Source organism: Chrysochloris asiatica, unplaced genomic scaffold, assembly GCF_000296735.1.
Source record: "Chrysochloris asiatica unplaced genomic scaffold, ChrAsi1.0 scaffold00034, whole genome shotgun sequence".
Lineage (NCBI taxonomy): Eukaryota > Metazoa > Chordata > Mammalia > Afrosoricida > Chrysochloridae > Chrysochloris > Chrysochloris asiatica.
Genome location: NW_006408552.1, coordinates 10,155,113 through 10,180,902, shown reverse-complemented (window position 1 = coordinate 10,180,902; position 25,790 = coordinate 10,155,113). Strand labels below are relative to the sequence as shown.

The following is a 25,790-nucleotide window of genomic DNA, read 5'->3' as shown; positions in this document are numbered from 1 at the left end:
GTTAAATGCACCAGACTGCAAAGGCATTTGAAATGCAAAATCAGAGGTTCAAGCTTACCAGCTGCTCCTCAGAAACCCTTTTCAGGGTCACTATGGGTCAGAACCGATTCAGCAGCGCTTAACATCAACAATTAACCAGAACCCTGGTGTGGTGCTATGGGTTAGTACGCTCGACTGTAAAGTTGTTTGAACCGCAGTGTTGATGGTTCAAGCTCGCCAGCCACTCCTTGGAAACCCCGTACAGGGTCGCTATGGGTCAGAACCAATTCGAGTGCACTTAACAACAATTTGGTGTAGAAAGATTTTAATAAACAAATGTGCTCTGAGTACTCATACAATCTGGAGTCTGGGTGTGGCACTGTAGGATAAGCACAGTTCAAACCCAGCAGCTGCTCTTTGAAAATCTTAAATAGGATCGCTATGAATCGGGACCAACTCTACAGCACTTAAAAACTCATGTAATCAAAAAAACAGTATATTTAAGCAATTTACAAGTGCATTTATCATCTATTGCTCTATGATTAAAATTGATAGCAAGCATTACTAAGGATTCTGTATAGTTGATAAAGACTTGGTCTTTCCTTGTTTTTAGGACATTTACATCTTTAAGGGAGTCCTGGCATGGCACTGTAGGATAATGCACTGGACTGCAAGGTCCGTTTGAACCACAAGGTTGGCGGTTCAAATCTACCAGCCTCTGCTTGGAAACCTAATATGGGGTCACTCTGTGTCGGGACTGACTCAACGGCATTTAATAACAACAAAAAACCCCTTTGAAGAGTTGCTGTTATTAAGTGCCATCGAGTTGGTTCTGACTCACAGCGACTATACAGGTTCTGCGAGGAGTAAATCTCCAAGAGCAGAAAGTATCATCTTTCTATCTTTCTTCCAGGGAGTAGCTGTTGGATTCAAACTACCAACCTTGTGGTTCACCATCCAGTGCTTATCCTACAGAGCCACCACACACACTCCCATTGGAGAGTACTGTCCGTTATTTTGTAGAATCACCCTGGATTTGGGGCTGATGGTTTCTCAGGATGTGACTGAGGCTGACCAATTTTAGCAAGAAAACCAGGAAGGCAATGTTGTGTCTTTCAAAATCAAAAGGCAAACGTACAGTAGGAGACCTGTATGGTAGGGGACCTGCCTCGTAGGATTTTCAAGGCTCTCACAGAAACAGACTGCCACATCTTTTTCCTGTGGGGCAGCTGGTGTTAGCAGCTGAGTACTTTAACCCCTGAGCCACTGGGGTTTCCTTTTTACAGGGTTGGGGGTGGTGTGCTGTCGAGTCAATTCCTAATCATAGTGACCCTGGACAGAGTTTCCCAGGCTGTAAATCTTCACCAGAGCAAAAAGCCTCATCTTTCTCCAGTGGAGGTACTGGTGGATTCGAACTGCTGACCTTATAGATAGCAGCCCACCATGTTAACCCACTATGCTACCAGGTTCCTTTGTATAGGTGGATACTTACAATGCATATGCTTCTGACAGACAGATACTGATATCAGTGAAAAAATGGGCCAATAGAATTCTAGCTTGAGAAATGCCCACCTCAAACCCAACCCATTGCAGTCAAGTTGGTTCTGACTCATGGCCATCCTGTGGGTACAGGACAAAACTGCGCCATAAGGAGGAACTTTCTGGAAGCAGATCGCTAGAGTTTGTTTTATGAGGCATTGCTTGGTGGGTTCGAATCCCAACCTTTAGGTTACTTGTCAATTACAAAGTGTTTGTACCAGCCAGGGATCTAATGCATATAGAAGGAAGTGGGAAACAGGAAATCACCATGGAATGGCCACAGGTTGCTGTCAGAGCCTGTCAATGGATGTAAAAATTAGGGGGTAAAATATGATGAAGAGCAAGAGATTTGGGTACCTTCAAAGTGTTTCCCTTCTTAAAGGCAAAAGCAGTAGTTTCACAGAGGAGAGATCCAGGAGACATCACTGTAACCATTAACATCACCATCACAACACGGACTACCAATAAACCATGAGTGCAGTGCTTAAAGCACTCCGATGCCAGCCTAAAGGTCAGCAGTTCAAACCCACCAGCCGCTATGCAGGATAAAGATGACAGCCTTATGGAGGGGATTGTAACTACGGCAATGAAACAATATAGGATGAAATGTAAAGCTAATGTTCTCCCATGTAAAGTATCACATAATTCACAATAAAACATTAAAAAAAAAAGATTACAGCCATGGAAAGCGAGGGTAGTTGTACTATGTCCTACAGGGTTGCTGACTTGAAAGCCGAAATCCACAATGGGGTTAAGGTTAGAAAGAGACTTACAATAGAGACTTACAATGGGGGTTGCTGAGGAGCCGGCATTGTAAGTATCTATCCATCTACAGTATCTGGTGTGGCCTGTAGGATGAGCACTGGGCTGTGAACCACAGAGTCAGCGGTTCAAACCCACCAGCTGCTCCTCGGAAACACTGTACAGGGTTGCTATGAGGTGGAACCGACTTAACAGCAACAACAATATGCATTATAAATATCTATCCACCTGTAAAATAAGGAGCTCTGATAGCGCAGTGGTTACGAATCGGGCTGCAAACCACAAGGTCAGCAGTTTGAAACTACCAGCTGTTCCACGGGACAAAGATGAGGCTTTCTGCTCCTGTAAAGATTTACAGTGTTGGAAACCCTGTACAGGGTCGCTATGAGTCGGAACCTACTCCATGGCACAACAAACAACCTGTAAAACGGAGCAGAGTTGGTTACACATTGAGCTGCTAAGCACAAGGTCCATAGTTCGAATCCACCAGCAGCTCCACTGAAGAAAGATCAGACTTTTGCTCCCATCAAGATTTACAGCCTCAGGTGCCCTGTACCAGGGTCACTGTGAGTCAGAACTAACTCAGTGGCATGCCGCTGCCACCACCGCTATCACTGCCACTGTCTACTTATAAAAAGCAGCCCTGGTATCTCAGTGGTTAACGTACTCCGCAGCGAAATGAAAGGTCAGCAGTTCTAACTCACCAGCCACTCCATATATTTCTGTTTGTGGGTCACCCAGCCACTTGTGGTATTGCTGTTCAAACACATTGCTGCTGGGAGCCATGGGGTCATTTCTGACTCATACTGACCCTGTATAGGGTTTCTTGGGAGCAGGCAGTAGATTTGAACCACTGACCTTGTGGTTAACAGTCCAGTGTTTATCCTAAAGCACCACACCAGGACACCAATGTCACATAAGGCCTGGGAAATGCCAATGAGCAGCACAGGCTAGTGATGGTGGTGGTGGGGGCGGTTCAGATGTATTGGACCAGGTATGTTCTCCTGGGTCTATTCCTGTGTGTGGCAGGATTCAGGTGTAGTGAAGCAGGTATGTTCTCCTGGGTCTGTCCTGTGTGTGGTGGGATTCAGGTGTGGTGAAGCAGGTATGTTCTCCTGGGTCTGTCCTGCGTGCGGTGGTGTGGTGTTCAGGTGTATTGGAGCAGGTATGTTCTCTGGGGTCTGTCCTGTGTGTGGTGGTGTGGTGTTCAGGTGTAGTGGAGCAGGTATGTTCTCCGGGGTCTCTCCTGTGTGTGTGCATGCCCGTGACCTTAGGCCTCAGTTTTGCTCTCCTCCAGGACTGCGCAGGCATGGCAGGTTTGCTTCTTAGGGCACATTGGGGGCCCTTTGTTCTCTGAATCTGAGTTAGGACCACCTGTCCTTGGGGGGTAGTAGCTCCAGCTTGTTCTCCGCACTGTCTCCCCGGAGGCCTAAGATTCATTTGGCATTACTGGGAAACAAAGAGGCCAACGTTGCCATTCACGTCTGTATCTCCTAAGGACCTGACAAGACGCGTACGTGCTAGCAGCTCACAGGAGCCCCGTCTGTCACTCCATGGGGCACCAGAGCCTTACTGACAATGCCTCATAATGACAAGGTGCTTGGATGATGTATCGCTTCAAGGATGAAGCCATCAAAGGTGGAGTCCAAGATCAGATTATGTTTAATTACGACATAAAAGAACTCTCATCTGTCACTCTGGTGATGAATTAAACTGAGAGAAGGAATAAATGAGAGAGAAGAAGGGTGAAACATATCTCATGAATGATAATCAGAAGAGAGACCTCTGGTACCCTCCCTGAACCCAAAGCAACACAGAAATAGGAGAGCCAAACCCAACCATGTCTGAAACATGGAGGCCCCACGTACCACGGAGTAGAACTGAGCTCCAGAGGGCTTGCTGGGCTGTATTTTGTATGGAAGCAGATCGCCACGCCTTCCATGGTGCTACTGGGTGAGTTTGAACCACCAACCTTTAAGTTGGTAGACACGTACAAACTGTATGCAATATCCAGGGACCTCACCCATTGAATCAGAGAAGGAAGTTCTTTACCACACAGTCTAACACCCCTCAAACAGTGATTGACACCCCCCAATTCCTCTCCATGGTTGGAGGCCTCCTTTAGAGAACCACCTTATTACAGATCGTCCGTAACCCATCTGCCAGTCTGTACTACTGTCGTGCCTTGTACATTTCTGTGGTGCTGGAAGCTATGCCACTGGTATTTCAAATACAAGTATGATCAGTAAAAGAATAGGTAGAAAGGTCTGGAGAACTGCTTCAGAAAATCTGCCAATGAAAATCCTGTGGATCACAGAAGAGAGCTGGTTGGAAGGCTCTCAAAATAGCCACCGACGACAGTAATAGAGGTAAGGTGGTGCAAGACCAGGCAATGTTTCATTCTGCTGCCCAAGGGTCCCCTGAGCTGGATCCAACTGTCAGCAGCTAAATGGAGCCCTAGTGGTGCTGAGGGTTAGGCACTGGGCTGCTAACTGCAAGGTCGGTGATTCAAATCCACCAGTCTTTCAAAGGGAGAAAGATGAGGCTGTCTGCTCCCATGATGCTTTACAGTCATGGAAAACTCTCGAGGGTTGCTGTGTGTTGGAATCAGCTCAGTGGCTGAGGTTTAACAACAACAGCAACTAATGATGACAAATACTAGCTGCTCCAAAGAGTACTCCTTCACTCTCAGAGAGCCAGGTCACTGTGACACTTTGGTAGTTACACCTACTGTAGGCTGGGACCCTGACTCCCGAGAACTTGTGGTCCTCAGCTCGGAGTGAAAGCTCTTATCAGGACATCCCGGGGCGCATTCAAAAGGCTGGTGCTTGGGTGATTCCCAGGAACACTGGAAGGAGTTGGTCCTCCGACTGGACGTGGTGGAGAACAAAACTCTCAGGGGCTGGGTGGCAGAACTGTTCTATGCCTTGACTCTGCTGTGGGTATTTGATTATGTGTATTTGTCAACACTTGGCAATACTATATGCATTTACACAAAAAGTAAACCACCTAAAACACGAAGAAAATTAACTACCCCATTACGGAGATGCTATTATAATTTTTTTTTTAAAGGCATAAACTGTCCTAGCAAATGGGGCCCTATGCTCATTATTTTGTTCTATTGTACACAGAGTCACTATGAGTTGGCACCAACTTGATGACACCTAACAACAAGAAGCTGCTGCTGCAGTGGGCTCAAGCGTGACAACAATGATAAGTCCAGCACTACCCTTACTGCGGAACACAGTTTGTTGTTGTTGTTAAGTGCCACTGAGTCGACTCCAACTCATAATGACCCTGTATGGGGTTTCTGAGGAGCAGCTGGTGGGTTCGAACTGCCGATTTTACAGCGCCACACTGCAGAGTTTAGCCCATAATAGAAATAAGAGCATTTATTGCTGTCGGGTGCCACTGAGTGGGTTTCGACTCACAGCAACCTTATGCACAACAGAATAATCCATGCTTAATCCTGCACCACACTTATAATTGTTGTTACGCTTGAGCCCACTGTAGCTTGTTGTGGTTGTTAGGTGTCAAGTTGGTGCCGACTCATAGTGACCCTATGCACAACAGAAGGAAACACTGCCGGATCCTGAGCCAACCTCACTATTGTTGCCATGCTTAAGCCCATTAATGCTGCCACTTTGCCAGTCCATCTCACTGGGGGTCTTCCTCTTTTTCTCTGACCCTTCACCTTACCAAACATGATATCCTTCTCTAGTGACTGGTCCCTCCTGACAATATGTCCAAAGTATGAGAGACAAAGTTTGGCCATCATGGCCTCCAAAGAGCACTCTGGCTGCACTTCTTCCAACACAGATCTGTTGATTTTTTTGGCATTTTCAATATTCTCCTCCAACACCATAACTCAACAGCTTCAATTCTTCTTTATTGTCAATATTCTTATGGTCTTCCTTATTCACTGTCCAGCTTTCACATGCATATGAGGTTATTGAAAATACCATGGCTTGGGTCAGGCGCACCTTAGTCCTCAAGCTGACATCTTTGCTCCTCAATGCTTTAAAAAGGTCTTGTGCAGCAGATTTACCTAATGCACTATGTTGTTTGATTTCTTGGCTGCTGCTTCCATGAGTGTTGATAGTTGATCCGAGAAGAATGAAGTCCTTGACAACTTCAATCTTTTCTCCATTGATAAGAATGTTGTTTATTGGTCCAGTGGTGAGGAATTTTGTTTTCTTTACAACACTGAGATGCAATCCATACCGAAAGCTGTGCTCTTTGATCTTCATCAGTAAATATTTTAAGTCCTCTTCACTTTCAGCAAGCAAGGTTGTATCATCTGCATATCGCAGGTTGTTAATGAGTCTTCCTCCAATCCTGATGCCACGTTTTTCTTCATAGAACCCAGCTTCTCGGATTATTTGCTCAGCATACAGGTTGAATAAGTATGGTGAAAGAATACAAGCCTGTTGCACACCTTTCTTAATTTTAAACCATTCAGTGTTCCCATGTTCTGTTCGAACAACTGTCTCTTGGTCCAGGTACAGATTCCTCAAGAGCACAATTGTGTTCCAGGATACTCATACTTTGCAATGTTGTCCATAGCTTGTGATGATCCACACAATCAAAAGCCTTTGCATAGTCAATAAAGCACAGGTAAACATCCTTCTGATATTCTCTGCTTTCAGCCAAGATCCATCGGACATCAGCAATGATATCTCTCATTCCATAGCCTTTTCTGAATCCAGCTTGAACCTCTGGAAGTTCTCTGTCAATGTATGCTTGCAGCCATTTCTGTATTACCTTTAGTAAAACTTTACTCTCATGGGATATCAAAGAGATTGTCTGATGATTTCCGCATTCCATTGGGTCACCTCTCTTTGGAATGGACACAAATATGGATCTCTTCCATTCAGTCGGCCAGATAGTTGTCTTCCAAATTTCTTGGCAGAGATGAGTGAGTGCCTCTGGTGCCGCCTCACTTTCTTGAAAGATTTGTATTTTTATTCCATCAATTCCTGGTGCCTTGTTCTTTGCCAATTCCTTCCATGCACCTTGGACTTCCTCCTTCAGTATCATTGGCTCTTGATCATATATCACACCTCTTGAAACAGTTGACCATCAACCATTTCCTTTTGGTACAGTGTCTCTGTGTATTCCTTCCATCTTCTTTTGATGCTTTCTGCATCATTCAATAATTTGCCCAGAGAATCCTTCAATAACGAAAGTTGAGGCTTAAATTTTTCTTCAGTTCCCCCAGCTTAAAAAATGCTGAGCATGTTCTTCCTTTTTGGTTTTCGGACTCCAGAGCTTTGCACATTTTGTTGTAATATTTGTCTTTATCTTCTCGAGCTGATCTTTGAAATTTTCTGTTCAGCTCTTGTACCTCCTCATTTCTTCCATTTGCTTTAAGCATCTCTGCTGGAGAGCAAGTTTCAGTGTCTCTTCTGACCTCCACTTTGACCTTTCCCAGTGCAGCTTACATTGTGCCAATTCATCTTTTATTGAGTGTCTCCCTCATTTTCGCTGACCCTCCACTTTACCAAGCATGATGTCCTTCTCCAGGGACTGGTCCCTCCCATTAATATGTCCAAAGTATGAGAGATAAATCTGGCCAATCCTGGAGTCTAGCAGTCTGGCTGTACTTCCAAATATGCTTCCAATACATATTTGTTTGTTCTTCTAGCAGTACATACTTTGAGTATTTTTCTCCAACACCGTAACTCAAATGCACCAATTCTTCTACTGTCTTCTTTATTTGCCAACCTTCACAGGCATATGAGGCTATTGCAAATACCACAGCATGGATCAGTCACACCTTAATCCTCACACTGAAATCTCTGCTCTTCAACTCTTTAAAGACATCTTGGGCAGCAGATTTACCAAATGCAACGCAACCTTTGATTTCTTTGACAACTTGAATCTTTTCTCGATTTATCATGATGTTATTTATTGATCCAGTGGTGAGGTTCTTATTTTCTTTACACTGAGGTGCAACCCGCACTAAAGGTTGTGGTCTTTGATCGTCATCAGTAATTACTGAAGTCCTCTTCACTTTCAGCAAGCAAGGTTGTATCATCTTCATACTACAGGTTGTTAATGGGTCTTCATCCAATTCTGATGCCATGTTCTTCTTCACACAATCCACCTCTCAGATTATTTGCTCAGCATACAGACTGAATAAGTATGGTAAAAAAAAAAAAACCAACCGCCCTGGCGCACACCTTTCTGGGTTTTAAACTATTCCATATTTCCTTGTTCAAACAACTGCTTCTTGGTTTATGTACAGGTTCCTCATGAGCTCAATTAAGTGTTCTGGAATACTCATTTTACACAATGTTGCTTGCCACGATCCACACAAATACCTCTGCATAGTCAGTAAAGCACAGGTAAACATCTTTCTGGTACTCCTGTTTATAATAATAAACAAACAAACCTAACAAACCTAGCAGAGACACCCCAATAGCATCCATCCTCTAGACAACCACCAAAATCAGTTGTCAGCAAGTCATTTCCAACTTCTGGGGACCCATGTGTGTCAGAATAGAACTGTGCTCCAGAGGGCGTTCAGTGGCTGATTTTTCAGAAGTAGATTGCCTGTCCGTGCTTTGTCCGAGGCACCGCTGGGTAGATTTGAACCTGGTTAGCAGCTGAGTATGGGAACTGTTTGTGCCTGAAGGCTACCCCAGCCTGGGGACCCATCATGGCCATGACCCCTGTTGGGCACCATAAGTAGGCTCCTAAGCACAAGACTTCTGGCTTTAAATGGTTCCAGCCAATATCCAAGGCTATTGCTGTGGTTTGCTGCGCTGTTTTTAAATGAAATGTCAGCTCCAGAAAGAAACAGATGTTTGTGTAAACCAAGTTAGTAAGCACACACACGCACACACACACACACACACACAGAGTTTAGTTGCAAGGACTCAGATAGACACCTCTGAGAGAGCAGGTTCTCAGAGAGGCCGGGAACCATTTCCATCTTGTTGACAAACACATGTTGCAAGACAGGAAATTACCCTCCTCAGTGCCTATTTTATCTCTGTTTAATAGCTGCTGGATAATAAATTACAACAAAGAGTTCATTAATTAAGCAAACAACGTCCATGGAACACCAGTTTCTTCTTTGGGGAGTTGGTTTTTGATAGCACCAATTCATAAAGTAGTGTATAAACACCAAGGCGTGTGGTGGGTGGGGGATTGAAGGGCTCCTAGTTCAGCAATATTGGTGCTGACTGCTAAAATTCTCGCCTTCCATACAGGAGACTTGGGTTCGATTCCCGTCCAATGCACCCATGCGCAGCCACCATAGAGCTTTCCTTGTTGCTGTGACACTGAACTCGTTTTATTGGTGCTTGCAGACTAAGATGGAGTAAGAAGAAAGGTCTGGTGATCTACTTCTGAAAATCAGCCAATGAAAAAACCCTATGAATCATAATGATCTCATCTGCAGCCAATCATGGGGGTGGTACAAGACTAAGTAACAAAGGTGGCACGTTTGGCAGGAGTGGGATTTGGAAAAGGAGAAGTGGAAACATCGCTAAAGAAGTGAGCGGCAGCCAGGCAGCAGGAGAGCAATGTCAAGGTGCCACGTTGATGCAGAACATGGGCTAGAACAGAAAACCACACTGACCTTTTTAACCAAAATCAGCTAGTGGAGCACAACTGTTGGCCAAAGATGTGAAGGGTGAAGGTAATCATCCTGGAGTGGAAGGGAGCAATGAGCAGCTTGATTTGGCTTTTCAGTCCTTCATAGCAGGAATATTCATTTGGAAATGTTCTGCATGCAGGTGGTGAAAGGCGGTGAACGATGCATTTGAAGTTTTTGTTTTTTGGTTTTTTTTAAAGGCTCCATTTCTGGGTTGGCAATGCCCATGGAGCTACATGCAGGAAAGGACAACTTTGTGTCTGGTTCCCACCTGGATAGGAAGATTCACATTGCAGCCCTAGGCGGTGCAAATGGTTAACACGCTTGGTTGTTAAAGGAAAAGGCTGGAGCTCTGAGTCTACCCAGGGGTACCTCGGAAGAAAGACCTGGCAATCTGCTTCTGAAAAACCAGCCATTGACAACCCCGGGGAGAGCAGTTCTACTCCGACACATGTAGACTTGAGGGTAACTGGTTTTGGTGGCTGTCTAGAAAGTAGACGCTATTGAGGCATTGCTGCTGCATCTGTTGAGTAGGTGACCTGGTGAGTCCCTGAGGGAAGGCATGTAAGGGGTGAAGCCTTAGGATAGAAGTGATGAGGAAGGTCAGGTTCACAGGGCTCTTCTCCAGTCGGTTTGGGGGTGTGGGCATTTGGAGGGGAGTTCTGGGTGCCAGGGCAGACAGGAAGGGCAGGAGAATCCACCTGGCCATGGAGAATGAATGTAGACGCCTGAGTGTCCTGGTCCAGAGGTTGGACTGGAGTTTCCAGAGTGACTTAGAAAACTTGCCCCTGAAATACCCAAGCTCTACAATTGAACTTTTGGCCACAAGGGGGCGCTTTAGGCTCTCTGTTTTATTTGGCTAGCTTCCTCGTTTTTTCATTTCCTGGGTGAAGTTAGTTCCTTCCCGCCACTTTTTGACCAGTGAAAACACCTAGATGGGACTGTCTCATTAAGAGTACTTGTAAAGCAGTGGTGGCGTGGTGGTTCTGTGGTAGAATCCTCACCTTCCAGCCAGGAGACCCAGCCAGGTTCCATGCTGAACAGGTTTGGGCCAAACTTCCAGACCAGAACATGACAGACTACGAAGAAAGACCTGATGATCTACTTGCAAACATCAGCCAATGAAAATCTTATGGATCTTAGTGGTCTGAGCAACAACCAGTCACGAGGAGGGTGCAGAACCAGAAAGTGTTTTGTTGAATGGTGTATGGAACTTGTCATGAGTCAGGAACTGATTCAACAGTGAGTACTCAAGCCAAATGTCATTTCCCCAGAAGACGGGACACGAAGTACCCTGGAAGCTGTTATAAGAACCTCCCTGGGTATTTTTCAAAGTGATGGCCACATACAAATGGAAGCCTCCAAGTTCAGTGTACAGTTCTCTGATGCCTGGCCAGAGGAGAACTACATCGTTAGAGAAAGGTACAATCAGGAGGGAGAAAGTATAAAGACTGGACAAACTGGTCTCTTACCAAGCACAGGTGTGGTAAAGACCAGGTGGAGTAGGAAGGGAAACTGAGCAAAACACTTCTTTTTTAAGTGATAGTAGAAACTTCTATACCCCCTTGAGCTCCAAAGACCAGACAGATGTAGGAGACCACAGACCGCAAGTTCTACTCCATCAGAATGGAAACTACTAGCACATGGCGTAGGAACAATAGCAATTTATTTGGTCAGGCTGTTGACCTCAGTAGGACGCTTCAGAGTCTGCCTGGATCTTGAACCTGTGTCTTGGACATGGTGTGCATGTGTGAGAAATGAGCACCTAAGCAGAGGAGTGAAGAGTCAGGAAGCAACAGCCGAAACTGCAAGATGTTGTCAACAATTCCGGAAACCTGCTGAGACCACCAACCCCTGTGTGTTCCCCTGTCTTTAGCCTGATAAAACCCCTAAAGGTTATGAGCTTGTAGGTTTCCTTTCTTCAATAAACCTTTGTCATTTCACTCCATGACTCTCTAGTCTTTAGGAGCCCACCCCAGTAACGCTGTCTCCTCAGGCTGACTACTGGCTATATTCCAGGGCATCCTCTTAGTTAGCGGACCTGTCAGCCCCCTTCAGGCCACTAGCAAGCCCTCTCCCACAAGAGCTGGGGCCATGCTTTGTGGAGACACCCCTCTTCCAGTTCTTGGGAGGGGAGTACCAGACATTCTGACAGGCCAAAGAAATACCAGGACGTTTTCAGTTCCCCTCACTCTGCACCCCTCCTAGACTGACCACACAGCAGCCCCATGTGAATCCCTCCGCGTCCCCGCAGTGTCCTGAGAGGAAAGTCCCAGACTTCTCATACCTGAAACCTGGACATCACCTTGTTAGAAATGCACATTCCTGGGCCCCACCCTGACCCGCTGAACCTGAGACCCGTCAGGCCTGGATGCTCACTGAAGTGTGAGAGCCACACCTCGGGACATGCTACTACTCAAGCCCTGAGACTCTCTCACTCTCCATCCTGTCTCAGTCCCAGCCAAACTGAGCCCCCACATCCTGGGCTCTTGCTCTTCTCACACAGCACGTATGAACACACGTGAGAATAAGACCTGTATCTGTCAGCGGCTATTTACTATTGTAACTAACACCCACAGAGAGTGATGACAAGTATTTGCTGAATGAATGAATAAATGGATGGCTGGAAATACTTTAGACAATATTGACTTTAATGCCAACACTCTGCAGCCGGATCCTTAAGGAAAAGAGTGCAGGTCTAACTCGCCTCTGTCGTTCTCCTGCTCCCCACAATCAGTTTAGTCAACTCTAGGCTGTCGGTCAGTGTGTTATCCTTGAGGGCTGGCCTGTTGTTGGAAGTTATTTAGAATACCAGTAGGGTCGCTTATGGTGGACAGGTTTTATTGGTGCTTCCAGACTAAGAGAAATGAAGAAGGAAGGCCTGCTGATCTACTTCCAGAAAACTGGCCAAGACACTTGAAGAGACTGGCTTACAAGTTTTCATGAGGGAGTTTAGTTTCACAGTGTGCGGGGGAAGATAGAATCCCTACTGAATAGTTTTCATGTTGTCTAGACGAGTCTGGTGAAAAGAGATGGGGATTCTTATGATTCAATAGTGAGAAATTGTTATCATGATTAATGGTGACAGTCACAACTGTATAAGGCAGAAGTTTTGAACAAAAAGGGGGTAGCAGTTAATCTTACAGTCCAGAAACAGAGGCCCCTAGGACCATCAAGGGAGAAGCACACAAGTGGAACTTGGGACCCTATCCAGAGAAGCAGTGACACCAGAGATGCAGGCAGAGATGAGGACGTGGAAAGAGGGAGCAGCTGAGGACTCTAGACTCATGGAAAGAGAAAGGCTGTGTGCTGGCAGCCAGGAGGCAAGCTTGCAGAATGTTTCCTTTGGTTGTTTAAATGAGTATATATTCCTGTTTGTGTAAATGCCCCTCCCCCCAAAAAAATCCAACAAAATAGAGGAAATAAAAGCAAATACTTTGAATGTGATACACAGAGGAGACTGTAATCATTGCAATGAAATGATGAATATAAAACCAATGTTCTCCCATGTAAACTATCCCTCAACTCACGACAAAAACTTAAATAAAAACAGGCCCAAACAAACCCTACGGAGCACAACACAACATTATCCGACTGGCTTCCTTCAGACACGTCACCAGGAGGGATCTGTCCCTGGAGGAGGACATCATGCATAGTGAAGTGGAGGGTCTGCCGGGACCTGGGAGACCCTCATCGAGGTGGAATGACACAGAGTCACAAGGGTGGGTTTGAACATGCTGACAAATGTGAGGGTGATGTGGGAATGGACCATGTTCTATGCTGTTGTGTAAAGAGTCCTGTTAAATTGACTAGGCAGCAGCTATCTATGTGGTATCCACCCCACAGCTGTCAGCAGAGACCACTCGCCGACCCCACAGGGCAGACTAGGACTGCCCCAAAGGGTTTCTGAGGTTGTCAGTCTTTACTGGAGCAGCCAGCCTCATCGTTCTCCCAAGGAGTGGTTGGTGGATTTGAACCGCTGAGCTTGTGATTAGCAGCACACTGCTTAATGCACTGAATCACCATGGCTGCTAGGCATGTGTTAGGACTCAATATATACGTATAAAACAAATATGTCTGAATCTAAAGTGCTTCTGTTGCACTATAGGCCTGGCCTCTGGCTCTGCTTTCCTCATAGGTATTTGCCTCCTCTGCCTCAGTTTCCTCAAGCTGCCTGTCAGCCTCCCAAAGTTACTGCTAGGTCTGATGACTCAGATGTGACCCCTTCAGGGGGCCCATCGGGCCTGAGAACACTCCACAATGGCCTGGACTCCAGGGTCCCTCTTCACAGCGGCGGTGGGAGAAGGGAGTTCCACTCGACTCCTTCCAGGTATCCTCCTAATGGGGACTTGAAACTGCCCTGCGCAGAGAAAGCCTGTGAGGGGCTCTGAGTGCGCAGGCCCAATGGGCGGGATTGGCACACCGGTTTAAGTGCTCACCTGCGGACTGAAAGGTCCGTGGTTGGAACTCAACAGCTGCTCTGCAGAAGAAAAGACCTGGCGATCTGCTCTTGTAAAGATGACTCCCTGGGAAAGTGTCCTGAAGCATCACTATGGGTTAGCACTCTGTGTGTGTGTCCTTAGAACATGGAGGAGACCAAAGGGAACTTCCAGGGCCCCTTGTTCAGACTAAGGCCCATAGAGAAGGTCCTCTGACCATCTGACTTAGACTCCAGCTGCCTGGTGTTCCTCTGGGATTGATTAGCAATGTCTGCACAATTATTAACATTTGGAGCCTGCCTTTTGTTACTCCTGGCAAACGATAGGGTAAATGTTAACGAATGTCCAGACCAATGGGTGGCGCTTAGCCATTTATGCCACATCCCCAGGAGGCATAGGGCACAATAGTCAAACAAGCCAATAAAAACCCTGCCACAGTAAAAAACTCTGACACGCACAACATACATGGCGACGCGTGCAAACAAATGCGCACAGCTGGCTAGCACAACGTTGTTGTGAAGGGAAGCCTGTTTTCTGGACTCATTCTGTTTTCATTCCAGTTTCAAATGATCCCTGAAAGTATGAGAAGGCTTCAAAATAGTTTGTGGAAAATGGAATGAAAAGATAATAGGATTTTTCCTGGAACTTTCTGAAGCTCCTTCATACTTTCTGGAATAATCATTCTGCGCTTTTCAAGCTGTCTCATGTGTTCTCCCGAGGAATGGGCGAACATGTGTGTTCTCCCAAGGAATGGGCGAACACGTGTGTTCTGTGAAATGCCGATGTTAGCACTGTCTGCCTAGGTGTCAGCTCTCTGCTCTTGTAGCTGCACTTACGGTCAAGGTCAAAGGCTAGTCACAAGCAAAGCCAGGTCGGACATGCCCATCCCGTTCTCGTGGGGCAATTGGCCAACTAGTTCTTTAGCATTGTAAGCACATAGGTTTGCTTGTACCTGGGTGGTGCCAAAGGGTAAGCACTCGACTACTAGCTGAAACGTTGGTGATTCAAACCCACACAGAGAGGGTCGAAAGAAAGGCAATCTTTTTGAAAGGCCCCAGCTCTGGAAGCCCTATGAGACAGCTGTGGGCACAGTAACATACACAAGCCCGCATCCCAGTCCTAATACCATCTACATATGAGTGGTATACCGGCAGGCAAGCTGGACAGAGTGAGGAGGAGAATGGGACTGTGCCCACAAATACACACACACAATAAAATAAAACCACACCCTTAAAAAAACAAAAACAATAAAAAGCGCACGCATGTGTTATAGCATCATATTTGGGACTTAGCAGTTGTTTGATATTTTCCTTTCAGTATGCAAAGTCCACTTGGATCCTGTTAATATTGGTGCTGATGTAACTATTTAGGAAACATCTCCTTAGCTACGTTAGAAAAACAAGCAGACAGTTCCACCTTTGTCTCAAAAGCCTAGCACAGATGGTTAGACTCTCAGCTGTAGCTCTCGAGGAAAGCGGGAAGCCAGGATCTGTGGGTGGGTGAGTCCGGGAGAAGCAGGAGCAGAGAAGAAGCCTACACTGGAGCCAGCAAGCCGGGAGGCCCAAGCTACGCCACCGACACTCCTGCAAACTTGGGCGCGCATTCACACAACCGGCCCGAGGCTGGAGCAATGAAGATGGTTATGCCCTGGACGCGGTTCTACCCCAATAGCTGCTGCCTGTGTGGCCAGGTCCACACTGGAACCATCCTGCTCGTCTGGAACCTGATCATCCATGCCATGGTACTGTGGATGCTCTCGAGTGCCCTGGCTAATCCAGACCAGTATCACTTTCCCAGTTCTGAACTAGGAGGGGACTTGGAGTTCGTGGATGATGCCAAACATGTGCATCGCTAGCGCAATTTCTCTCCTCATGATCCTGATCTGAACAATGGCTACTCAGGGCGCCTACAAGCAACAAGCTGCCTGAATCACCCTATTCTTCTGTTACCAGATATTCTATTTTGCCCTGAGGATCTGTACTGTCACTGTACTTATTCATACAAAATTCATTCAGGAGTACACACAACAACTGCCTCCAAATTATCCTCACAGAGATGATATGATGTCAGTGAATCCTACCTGTCTGGTCATTATTCTTCTGTTTATCAGCATTATCTTGACTTCTAAAGGTTACCTGATTAGCTGTGTGTGGAACTGTTACTGATACATCGATGGAAGAAACTCCTCTGATGTCCTGGTTCATGATACCAGCAACGACGCTATGGGGCGGTTATCCCCTTATGATGTATGAATGGCACTGCCAAGGAGCAGCCACCACCCAATGTGTCTGCCTAGGCCTGCAGGGGTGAGGGCTGTGGCGTGGAGAGCAGCAGTGACTTAGCCTCCCATATCTGACCATCAGCTCCTTTCCTTCTGAGATGAGCTCTCATAGACTACTTGTGTTTTACCAGTTGTAAAACACAGATGTTAAGTTGGACCCCTCTGTAGTCTTAAGCCTATGCTTTCGCTAGATCACTGTGAATAGACTCGCTGTAGATTTCATTACATAAGGAGTAGGCGTGTAATGGGCTTCAGTGATCTTCACTGGAAATTGGGACTTGCTAAAACAATGGATGGACCCGGGGTCAGATGTTTGGTTTTGTACCTAGTGAGCACCAAAGATGGGGAATTAGTCATACTTTTCCTCTCTGTACCATAAGCTCCCTTCAAAAGTTTAAAATAAAGTAAAAATTTGGCAATGTTAAAAAATAAAAAAGCCTAGCATAAGTAACAGAGAGAGTAAGTAACAAGTACCAAAAGAGGGCAACAGAAGTTTCCAGAGGCCTCCGAAGGCCTCAGTGGTCACAGAGGGGTTCCTACCTGCGGTCCCCAGCCATGGCACGGGTACAGTATTGCTGTGTGGTTCTCCAACGGGCCCTGGTCCAGGCAGACGTCTTTTGCCTTGTTGTTGCGGAGCTGTGGGAACAGGTAAAACATCACAGATCAGAGTCTGCCTACTGGAGGTGAAGCGTCTCGGCCACAAGCTCAGCAGCCCTTCAGGGATGGCTGGGCTCCAGGCCCTTGTCCATGCACTGGGTGGTCTGATCCCTTACCCCTCTACTCCTTCATTTTTAGCATTGAAAGAAGATCATGGGGGAACTTCAGGCCAGAGTACCGGCTCCCCAGACGTCAGGTGTGAAGATGCCTCAGGGAGGGGCCAGACCAGGAACTATGACAGGAGCAGATTCCAGAGTCCTCAGCACCCACACTGAGATTTAGTAACTCTGAGAACAAGGGACAGATTTCAGATCATCACTGACACTCCAGTCAATTTCATCCAGTCAATTCCGACTCATAACATCCCCGTGTGGGTCAGAGCGGAATTATACTCCATACGGTCTTCAGTGGTCGATTTTTCTAAAGTAGATTCTAAAGTAGGCCTTTCTTCCTGGGTGCCTCTAAACAAAACCAAACACATTGCCATCGACTTGGTTCAGACCTATAGTGACAGTGGTGCTGTAGGATAAGCACTGAACCACAAGGTCAATGGCTCAAAACCATCAGCTGCTCCTCAGAAACCCTATAGACATGTGAGTTGGAACTGACTCAGCAACCCTTAATAACAAGGACCTGGTAGCGTAGTGATTACGAATCGGGCTGCGAACCATAAGGTCAGCAGTTCGAAACTACCAGCTGCTCCGCGGGAGAAAGATGAGGCTTTCTACTCCCGTAAGGATTTACACCCTCGGAAACCCTGTACAGAGTCGCTATGGGTCGGAACCGACTCGACGGCACTTAACAACAACAACAACAAAGACAATGGTGTCCTAGGCTTTATGGGGGAGTCCTGGTGTGGCTCTGTGGGTTAATGTGCCAGACTGCAAAGCCGTTTGAACTGCAAGGTCGGTGGTTCAAGCTCACCAACTGCTCCGGGGAAACCCTATTCAGGGTCGTTATGGGTGGGAATTGACTCAAGGGCACTTATCAACAACAAAGACTTTATGGGAACAGAAAGCCTCATCTTTCTGCCATGGAACAGCTGGTGGGTTTGAACCACCTACCCTGAGGTTAGAAGCCCAACGATTAACTAACTCACTACACCATCAGGGCACAAACCACCAAACGTGTTAAGTCAGCATCTGAGTGCTTACCATTTGTGCTGCCCAAGGGGGCATGAAAAATAGTCAAAAAGGCAAACAAAAGCCTTGCCACCATGAAAAGCTCTAGCTGCATTTATTTATGTATTCAGAGAATATTTACTGAAGGCACAAGCTATGTCAGACACCATCCCGAGTGCTTGGGATGCATCCGTGAGGGAAACAGAAGTCCCCAAGACGACACTCTGAGCCTCGACAAATTTCTCTGCTATCCTCTGATGTGGACGGATGCTCTACTAGCGGTGGTCCTGTCCACGATGCTGCGATCTCAGCAAATGTGGAAAACAGCAATGTTGGGCTTCCCCGGATGTATTCAGCCCCTCCAGGTCCATGGCCCCTAGGGGGCTCAGTGGTTTGGACTTGGTTGGTAAAAGAATGGCTGGTGATAGAAACCCACCCAGCCACTCCAAGGGACAAAGGCCTGGGAATCTGGTGTTAATGTCACCAAGTTGGTTCTGACTCAGTGACCCTATAAAAGGTTTCCTAGGAGCAGTTCGTGGGTTTGAACTGCTGACTTTGAGGTTCAAACCGACCTTGCGGACCAGTGCATTATTCCACAGCACCAATATCATGACTCCAAAAGGCAAGCCAGGAAGCACCTGGATTTGAACCTGGGACCTCTCGGTCTGCAGTCAAATGCTCTACTGAGCTCTATTATGGCCCAAGAAACGCTATGCAGGTAGTTCCACGCCATCACATGGGGTCTCTGTGAACCCAAATTTTGACTCAATGAAAATGGGTTTGACTTGTTTTTTTCAGGTGCTTCTTATCCCTGGTGGCTCTGTGGATATGCACTGGACTGCAGTGGGCTGAGTTACCAGCCGCTGCAATTTCTGCTCCTATAAAGTTGTACGACCTCGGTAAGCTCATATGGCATTGCTATGAGTAGGAAACGACTTGAAAGCAATGGATTTGGTTTCTGAAATCACGGAGACATGTTTGGGTACCCAAATTGTGTCTAGGTTCAGGAAGTGAGATCTGTTTCAATGACTGTTTTCCTCTGTTGTTGTTAAGTGTTATTGAGTTGGTTCCGACTCATAATGACCCTGTATAGGGTTTCCAAGGAGTGGCCAGTGAACCTGAACCACCATTCTTGTGGTTCAAACCAACCTTACAGTCCAGCGTATACACCAGGGCAAAACTTTTACTTGATTGTTGAGAAATGCTTTCATGACTTTAAAAAAAAAAAAAATTATTAAGGTTGTAAAAGTAATACTATGTCATTTGAGACATCTTGGGAAATACAAAAGAAAAATCCACTAATGTTTTCCTTGCTTTTTTGGACAACTGAACTCGGTTGTGTTCCGGCTGTGATGAGCACCATTGTATGTAAAGCTGTGTTCCTTTTTCAGGTGTTTTTGGTATCAAATCCTGTTACTATGTCAAGGGGCAGAGACACCTGAATGTTCTTTGAATGATGCCCAACTGTTTTCTGCTGGTGGTGGTGCTGGTGGTGATGTTGGGCCGTGGAGTTGGTTCCAACCCACAGCGACCCTACAGAGGGTTTCTGAGGCTGTAAATTCTTTACGGAAGCAGAAAGCCTTTTTCTTTTGCAGAACGTCTGGTAGTTTTGAACTGCTGACCTTGAGGTTAGCAGCCTGAATTGTAACCTCTACGCTACCAGAGTGCCTTCTGGAAACTTTGAACTTCTTCATATTCCAATCCACGAGGTATATATAAATGCTTATCAGTTTAATAATGAAACATTTTTATTGTGGGAAATGTGTATGTGTGTGGGAGTGTGTAAAACATTTGCTGTTTCAACTTTTACATGTGTCATTAATTACGTTCATCACACTGTATAACCATCACTACAATCCATTTCCCCAAATTTTCATCACTGAGAGAGTTCTGCCGTGGCACTGTAGGATAAGCACTACACTGCTAACCACAAGGTCAGCAGTTCAAACCTATCAGCTGTGCGGCTCCTCAGAAACCCTATACAAGGTTGCTATGAGTAGGGACCAACTCAGCACTTAGCAGCAACATTGTTTAATATAAGCTCTGGGGTGGCACAATAATGTAATTACTGGACTGCTAACCTCAAGATCAAGGAGCTCTGGTAGCGTAGTGGTCACGAACCGGGCTGTGAACCCCAAGGTCAGCAGTTCGAAACTACCAGCTGTTCCGCAGGAGAAAGATGAGGCTTTCTGCTCCCGTGAAGATTTACAGCTTTGGATACCCAGTTCAGGGTCGCTATGAGTCGGAACCAATTCTACAGCACATAACAATAACACCACCTCAGGATCAATGGTTCAAACCCTCCAGCTACTCCTTGGAAACTCTATACATGGTGTCTATGAGTCAGGATTGATTTGACAGCAGTTAACAAAAATTACCATAATTTTTGGCAGTTTGAACCTACTCAGGGATGCTATGAAAGAAAGGCAGCAGTTGTTTGCTCAGTAAAGATTATCAAGTGCCTTTGAGGTGATTTCAACTCAAAGTGACCCTGTATAGGGTTTCTGAGGCTGTAAATCTTTGTGGGAGCAGGAAGCTTCATCTTTCTCCTGTGGAACGGCTGGTGGCCTTGAACTATGAACCTGTGGTTTCCACTACTGTCTTAGGTCTCAGTCTCAATTCTACTCTGCCACTAAGAATTGGAATCAACTTGACAGCAATGGGCTTTTGGTTTATGTGTGTAATTTCACAGAAAAGAAGGAATTATACATATATGGGGGAGAAAAAAAAAGAGGATGAAGAGTGGACTAGGAACACAAGGGCAGTGCCAGCTACCCGGGGGAACTGGTGGCCCAAAGCTTCTGCGCACAGTGAGGTTTTTCATGTGGAAGGCAGCCTTCCCTGTATATATAAGAGGCAGGGTTGTTGTTGCTATGTGCCGTGGAGTCGGTTCCGACTCTGTAACAAGGGTTTCCAAAGCTGTCAATCTTTACGGGAGCAGAAAGCTTCATCTTTCTCCCACGGAACGGCTGGTAGTTTCGAACTGCTGACCTTGCGGATCACAGCCTGATTCGTAACCACTAAGCTACCAGAGGCAGGGTAGAAAGCATCAATATCTGTCTCTATAAAAGTAACTCCAGCTAACATAGACGAATGTATGTTTATAAAAATTTTAATTACTAATATAGTTTTTAAAAGGAGTTCGTGATCTAAGTGGGCCTAGGGAGTGATGTTGGAAAAGTTAAAGCAGGGACCCAGGGCTGATTCTTGCATAGCTGCTCTGCCCTCTGGCGTGTTGAAGAAATTACCGTAGCAGTGAGCATGAAAAATAGAGTCGTCTGGATTATGGACACTTTTGGTACCAAAGGGAACTTGAGTCAAATGTTCCTGCTAATAAAGATATCAAGTGTAAGGAAAACATAATAAACTTTGGGTTTTAAGATCCAGAGAAATTAACACAGACTGGGACATTGATAAAGAGTCAAGGAGAATATGTGTTAACGTTAGTTTTGAGAATTTTTTTTTTTTTAACTGAATAAACAGACACATGTATGAAAAAGTTTAGTTACTCTTTTTTATCATTTCTTGTTGACTGCCTTTACTCTGATCAGTTTTGTACTCCCTACCAATCCAAACCCAAACCCACAGTCCTCAAGTCGAGTCTAACTCACAGGACCCTATGTTGTTGTTGTGAAGTGCCATCGAGTTGGTTCCGACCCATAGGGACCCTGCATAGGGTTTCTGAAGAGCAGCTGGTGAGCTTGAACCACCGACCTTGTGGTTCAAGCCAACCTCGCAGTCCAGTGCATTAACCCACAGCGCCATACCAGGAGTCCTATAGGATAGAATAAATGTTTACGGAAACCGAATGCCACATTTCTCCCCTTGGAGCAGCTGGTGGGTTTGAACTGCTGACCTCTGAATTAGTAGCTGAACACTTAATCACTATGTACCAGAGCTTTTTCCTTCCTATCAAGTTGTTTTTACAAGTTGATGTGCGCTTTCTCTTATGAGTAAACATTGCAAGTGCATGCAACGTTTTTTTAAAAGTTCTTACTTGGCGAAACTTACAGTTCCTGTATCATATACACTAAGCCCTTCATTTTGACATATAAAGGCACTGTTTTCTTTTTTTAAATTAGCTGTAATCATAATATAATTACGAACGATCTGCATACAATTCACAAGACTAAAGGCTTTTTGCAAGTCCAAAAAAACCCAAAGCAATTAAAAATTAGGGGAAGAGCAAGCATCATAAAACCACAATTATGGGTTGGCCTGAGGATAGTGTCTCCAACAGAACAGTAAGTGAAAATCCAAGAATATGCCAACTACAGATGTAGCAAGAGCCCCTCAGCAGGCCGAGCAAGGGCAAAGGAAACAGAGACCCTCAAGTTCCGACTTTGATTCCGTCTGGGAAGTGGAATGTGTAGTCAGTTTTGTATGATTCTTTCCATGCCCTGTAGAACATGAATAATATGTACTGGGTTTACTGTTTTGTTTTTTAAAGAGTATTTGCAAAGAATAATCACACACACTTTCCAAAAGCTTGGCTGTTAACCTAAAGGTTGGGGGTTCGAATACACCAACCGTTCCCCTGGAGAAAAGTGAGGCAGTTCTCTTCTTCACAGATTACAAAACGCCGATGACAGCCTTGGACACCTATGGGGGGTTCTCCTCTGTCCAATGGAGTCACTGTGAGTTGGGAGTCACGTGAGTTGGGAGTCAGTGGGTCCAGCTTTATGGTTTTTTTCAGCTGTCAGACAATGGCCCCTATGTTAGGCCCAGCCCAGGGACACCACTGGCCCTGCAGCTGGTGACAGCAGTCCCCACAGATGTGCATGGCACAGCTGTACGCAGCAGCTTTCGTCTCCTGTTTTTAAAAAATCATTTTTTCTAACTATAAAATGATCATACATACATTAGTGAAGATGGGAAAAAGTCCCCACAAAACACTTCCTACGTTCCCTTTACCCAGAAGGAGCGCCAGCTGTCATCTCTTTCTCTATGTGATTCTCCCTCCTTCCCAGTTGAAACACTTCCATGAGTGTTGATGGTGGATTCAAGCAAAATGAAGTCTAAGACAACATGAATCTTTTCTCAATTTATCATGAGGCTGTCTGTTGGTTCGGTTGTAAGGATTGCTGTTTTCTTTACACTGAGGTGCAATCGCTCCTGAAGGCTGTGCTCTTTGATCTTTATTTGTATGTATTTTACGTCCTTTTCTCTTCCAGTAAGTAAGGCTGTATCATCTGCATTTCGCAGGTTGTTAATGAGTCTGTTTCCAATGTCTGATGCAATGTTCTTCTTCCTATAATCCCACTTGTTGGATGATGTGCTCAGCATACAGGCTGAGTAAGTATAGTGAAAGGGTACAACCCTGGTGCACACCGTTCCTGATTGCAAACCATTCAGCATTCCCTTGTTCTGTTGGAAAGACTGCCTCTTCCTCATGAATACAGTTAAGTGTCGTGGAATATCCGTTCTTCTCGATGTTGCCCACAGCATGTCATGATCCACACAATTGAAAGTCTTTGCAAAGTCAATAAAGCACAAGGAAACATCTTTCTGGTATGCTACTTTTTAACAAATAATGTGGCAACACTATACCAGTACCAACTCAACCATCTGGACATCAGTAATTCAGTGACATTGATGGCATTCTTCATGTTCATGTAACCACTATTTCCATCAGCTTACTACACTCAATCCTCACTGTGCAATATCTCAGCATTCCCCCCTCTTCCTACTGCCGCCTTCCCGCCAATTCCAACTCCTAGGGACGCTATGTAGGGTTTCAGAGACTATGAATCTTTACAGGACTACATAGCCTCATCTTTCTCCTGCAGAGCAGCTGGTGGGTTTGAACTGCCGATCTTGAGGCTAGCAGAGCCGAATCTAACCCACAGCATCTTCTCCTGCTCCCTCCCAATTACCAATAAACTGTTTTCCACCTGTTTGTCTATTTCATAAAAGTGAGGTCAAACAGTACTTGCATTTTGCAACTGTTTTCTTTCACGTCTCCTAAAGTTTTCAAGACTCATCCGGGCTGTGGCATGTACCATGTCTCCTTTACAGTTGAACAAAGGGACCTCAAAAAGTTCATGGAACAGTGCAATGAAAAGATCACTGAGTTTTCCCACTAATGTTCTAAAGCCCCCTTCTATAATCCTGCCGTTTCCTTTCTAAGCATTACGTATTATCAGTATTTTTTTCATCTCATTGAACATCTGTATACACCTTTTTTAATGGTGGCAACGTTTTTTCAAACCATGACTACAAGGAGGCTTCAAAACATTCATGAAATATTCCATTATAGTTTTTACTCTATTTCCCAGGAGAACATCTTGAAGCTACCTCGTGTATTACATTACCGCTAACTAACCATTTGCCTTGACATTTAAAGTTTTGCTTCCTCTCCCCTCCAAATTACTGATATAAACAATTTTACTTTTAAATTTTGGCCCCTGCTTTACAGTATGTGCTTAGGGAAAAAAAGGGGGAGATAAAAACATGACTGTGAATACATGTGGTTTAAATTGCTTCTTTAAAAGCTGATTCCAATGTACATTTTCTGATATATGACTTTTTGTCTTTATCAAGATCTCACCAGAAAAGTACCAACATACACTCCAAAAATAAATCAAGGTTCATTTGGTTGTGGGGAGGGAAAAGGACACTTCACTGTAGTTTTAAATTTATTGTGATTTCTTTGCTTATGAAATACATCTAGCATTTTTATACATTTATTTTTCCATGATTTGTATGTCTTCTTGCATTAATGGGTTTTCCCTGTACTTGGTCTGTGTTTGCTTTGTGGATGTTAGTTAGTGTTGTGGATTTTTTTTCTTTATATCAATTTGAGCTCATCTTATATGAATGGACTTATGTAACCATTTCTCTATTTATAGCATGTTTAATTCCAGTTTGGCACATGATTTCCCTGGCTCTCTAGGTTCTTTAGTATTTACGTGTTCTCCGACCTTCATTTTGTCCCTTTTGGATCTCCTTGCATGAATTTCATCCTTAGAAAGACCTTCCTCGGCCACAAACCAGATCTGTGTGTCTCCACTTACAGCTTCACTTCAACCATTTCATGTCATGTATCTGTCTGAAACAGATCTTAGAATACGGGGAATTGTAAGGAACCCAAATCGATTTCTTCCTATTGTTGTTGTTATGTTTGTCGAGTCGGTTCCAATTCATAGCAACCCAGTATAGGGATTCCAAGGAGCAGTTGGTGGGTTTGAACTGCCGACCTTGTAGATAACAGTCCAGTGCTGATCCTACAGTGCCACACCAGGAATCCTTCTTTCCCATAAATTTAAGCAATGGATCCAATTGTCTTAGGAGTAATGCATTCACTGGTCATCAAATTATTATGTTTTTAATGCTTTATTGTGAATTATGTGATAGTTTACATGGGAGGACATCAGCTTCACATTGATCCCGTCGTATATCATTTC

The 25,790-nt window shown here is 45.2% G+C and overlaps 1 protein-coding gene and 1 pseudogene across 1 annotated transcript in view; one reads left to right on the top strand and one right to left on the bottom strand.

The window, feature by feature from the left end:
• WBSCR17 (Williams-Beuren syndrome chromosome region 17) overlaps positions 1-25,790 on the bottom strand; it is a 648,608-nt gene that overhangs the window by 28,798 nt on the left and 594,020 nt on the right. Inside the window, exon 9 of the mRNA XM_006859716.1 lies at positions 17,147-17,242. Coding sequence (XP_006859778.1) covers positions 17,147-17,242 — 96 coding nt within the window. The remainder of the gene's footprint in view (positions 1-17,146; positions 17,243-25,790) is intronic.
• Positions 15,909-16,621, top strand: LOC102827366 (annotated as a pseudogene).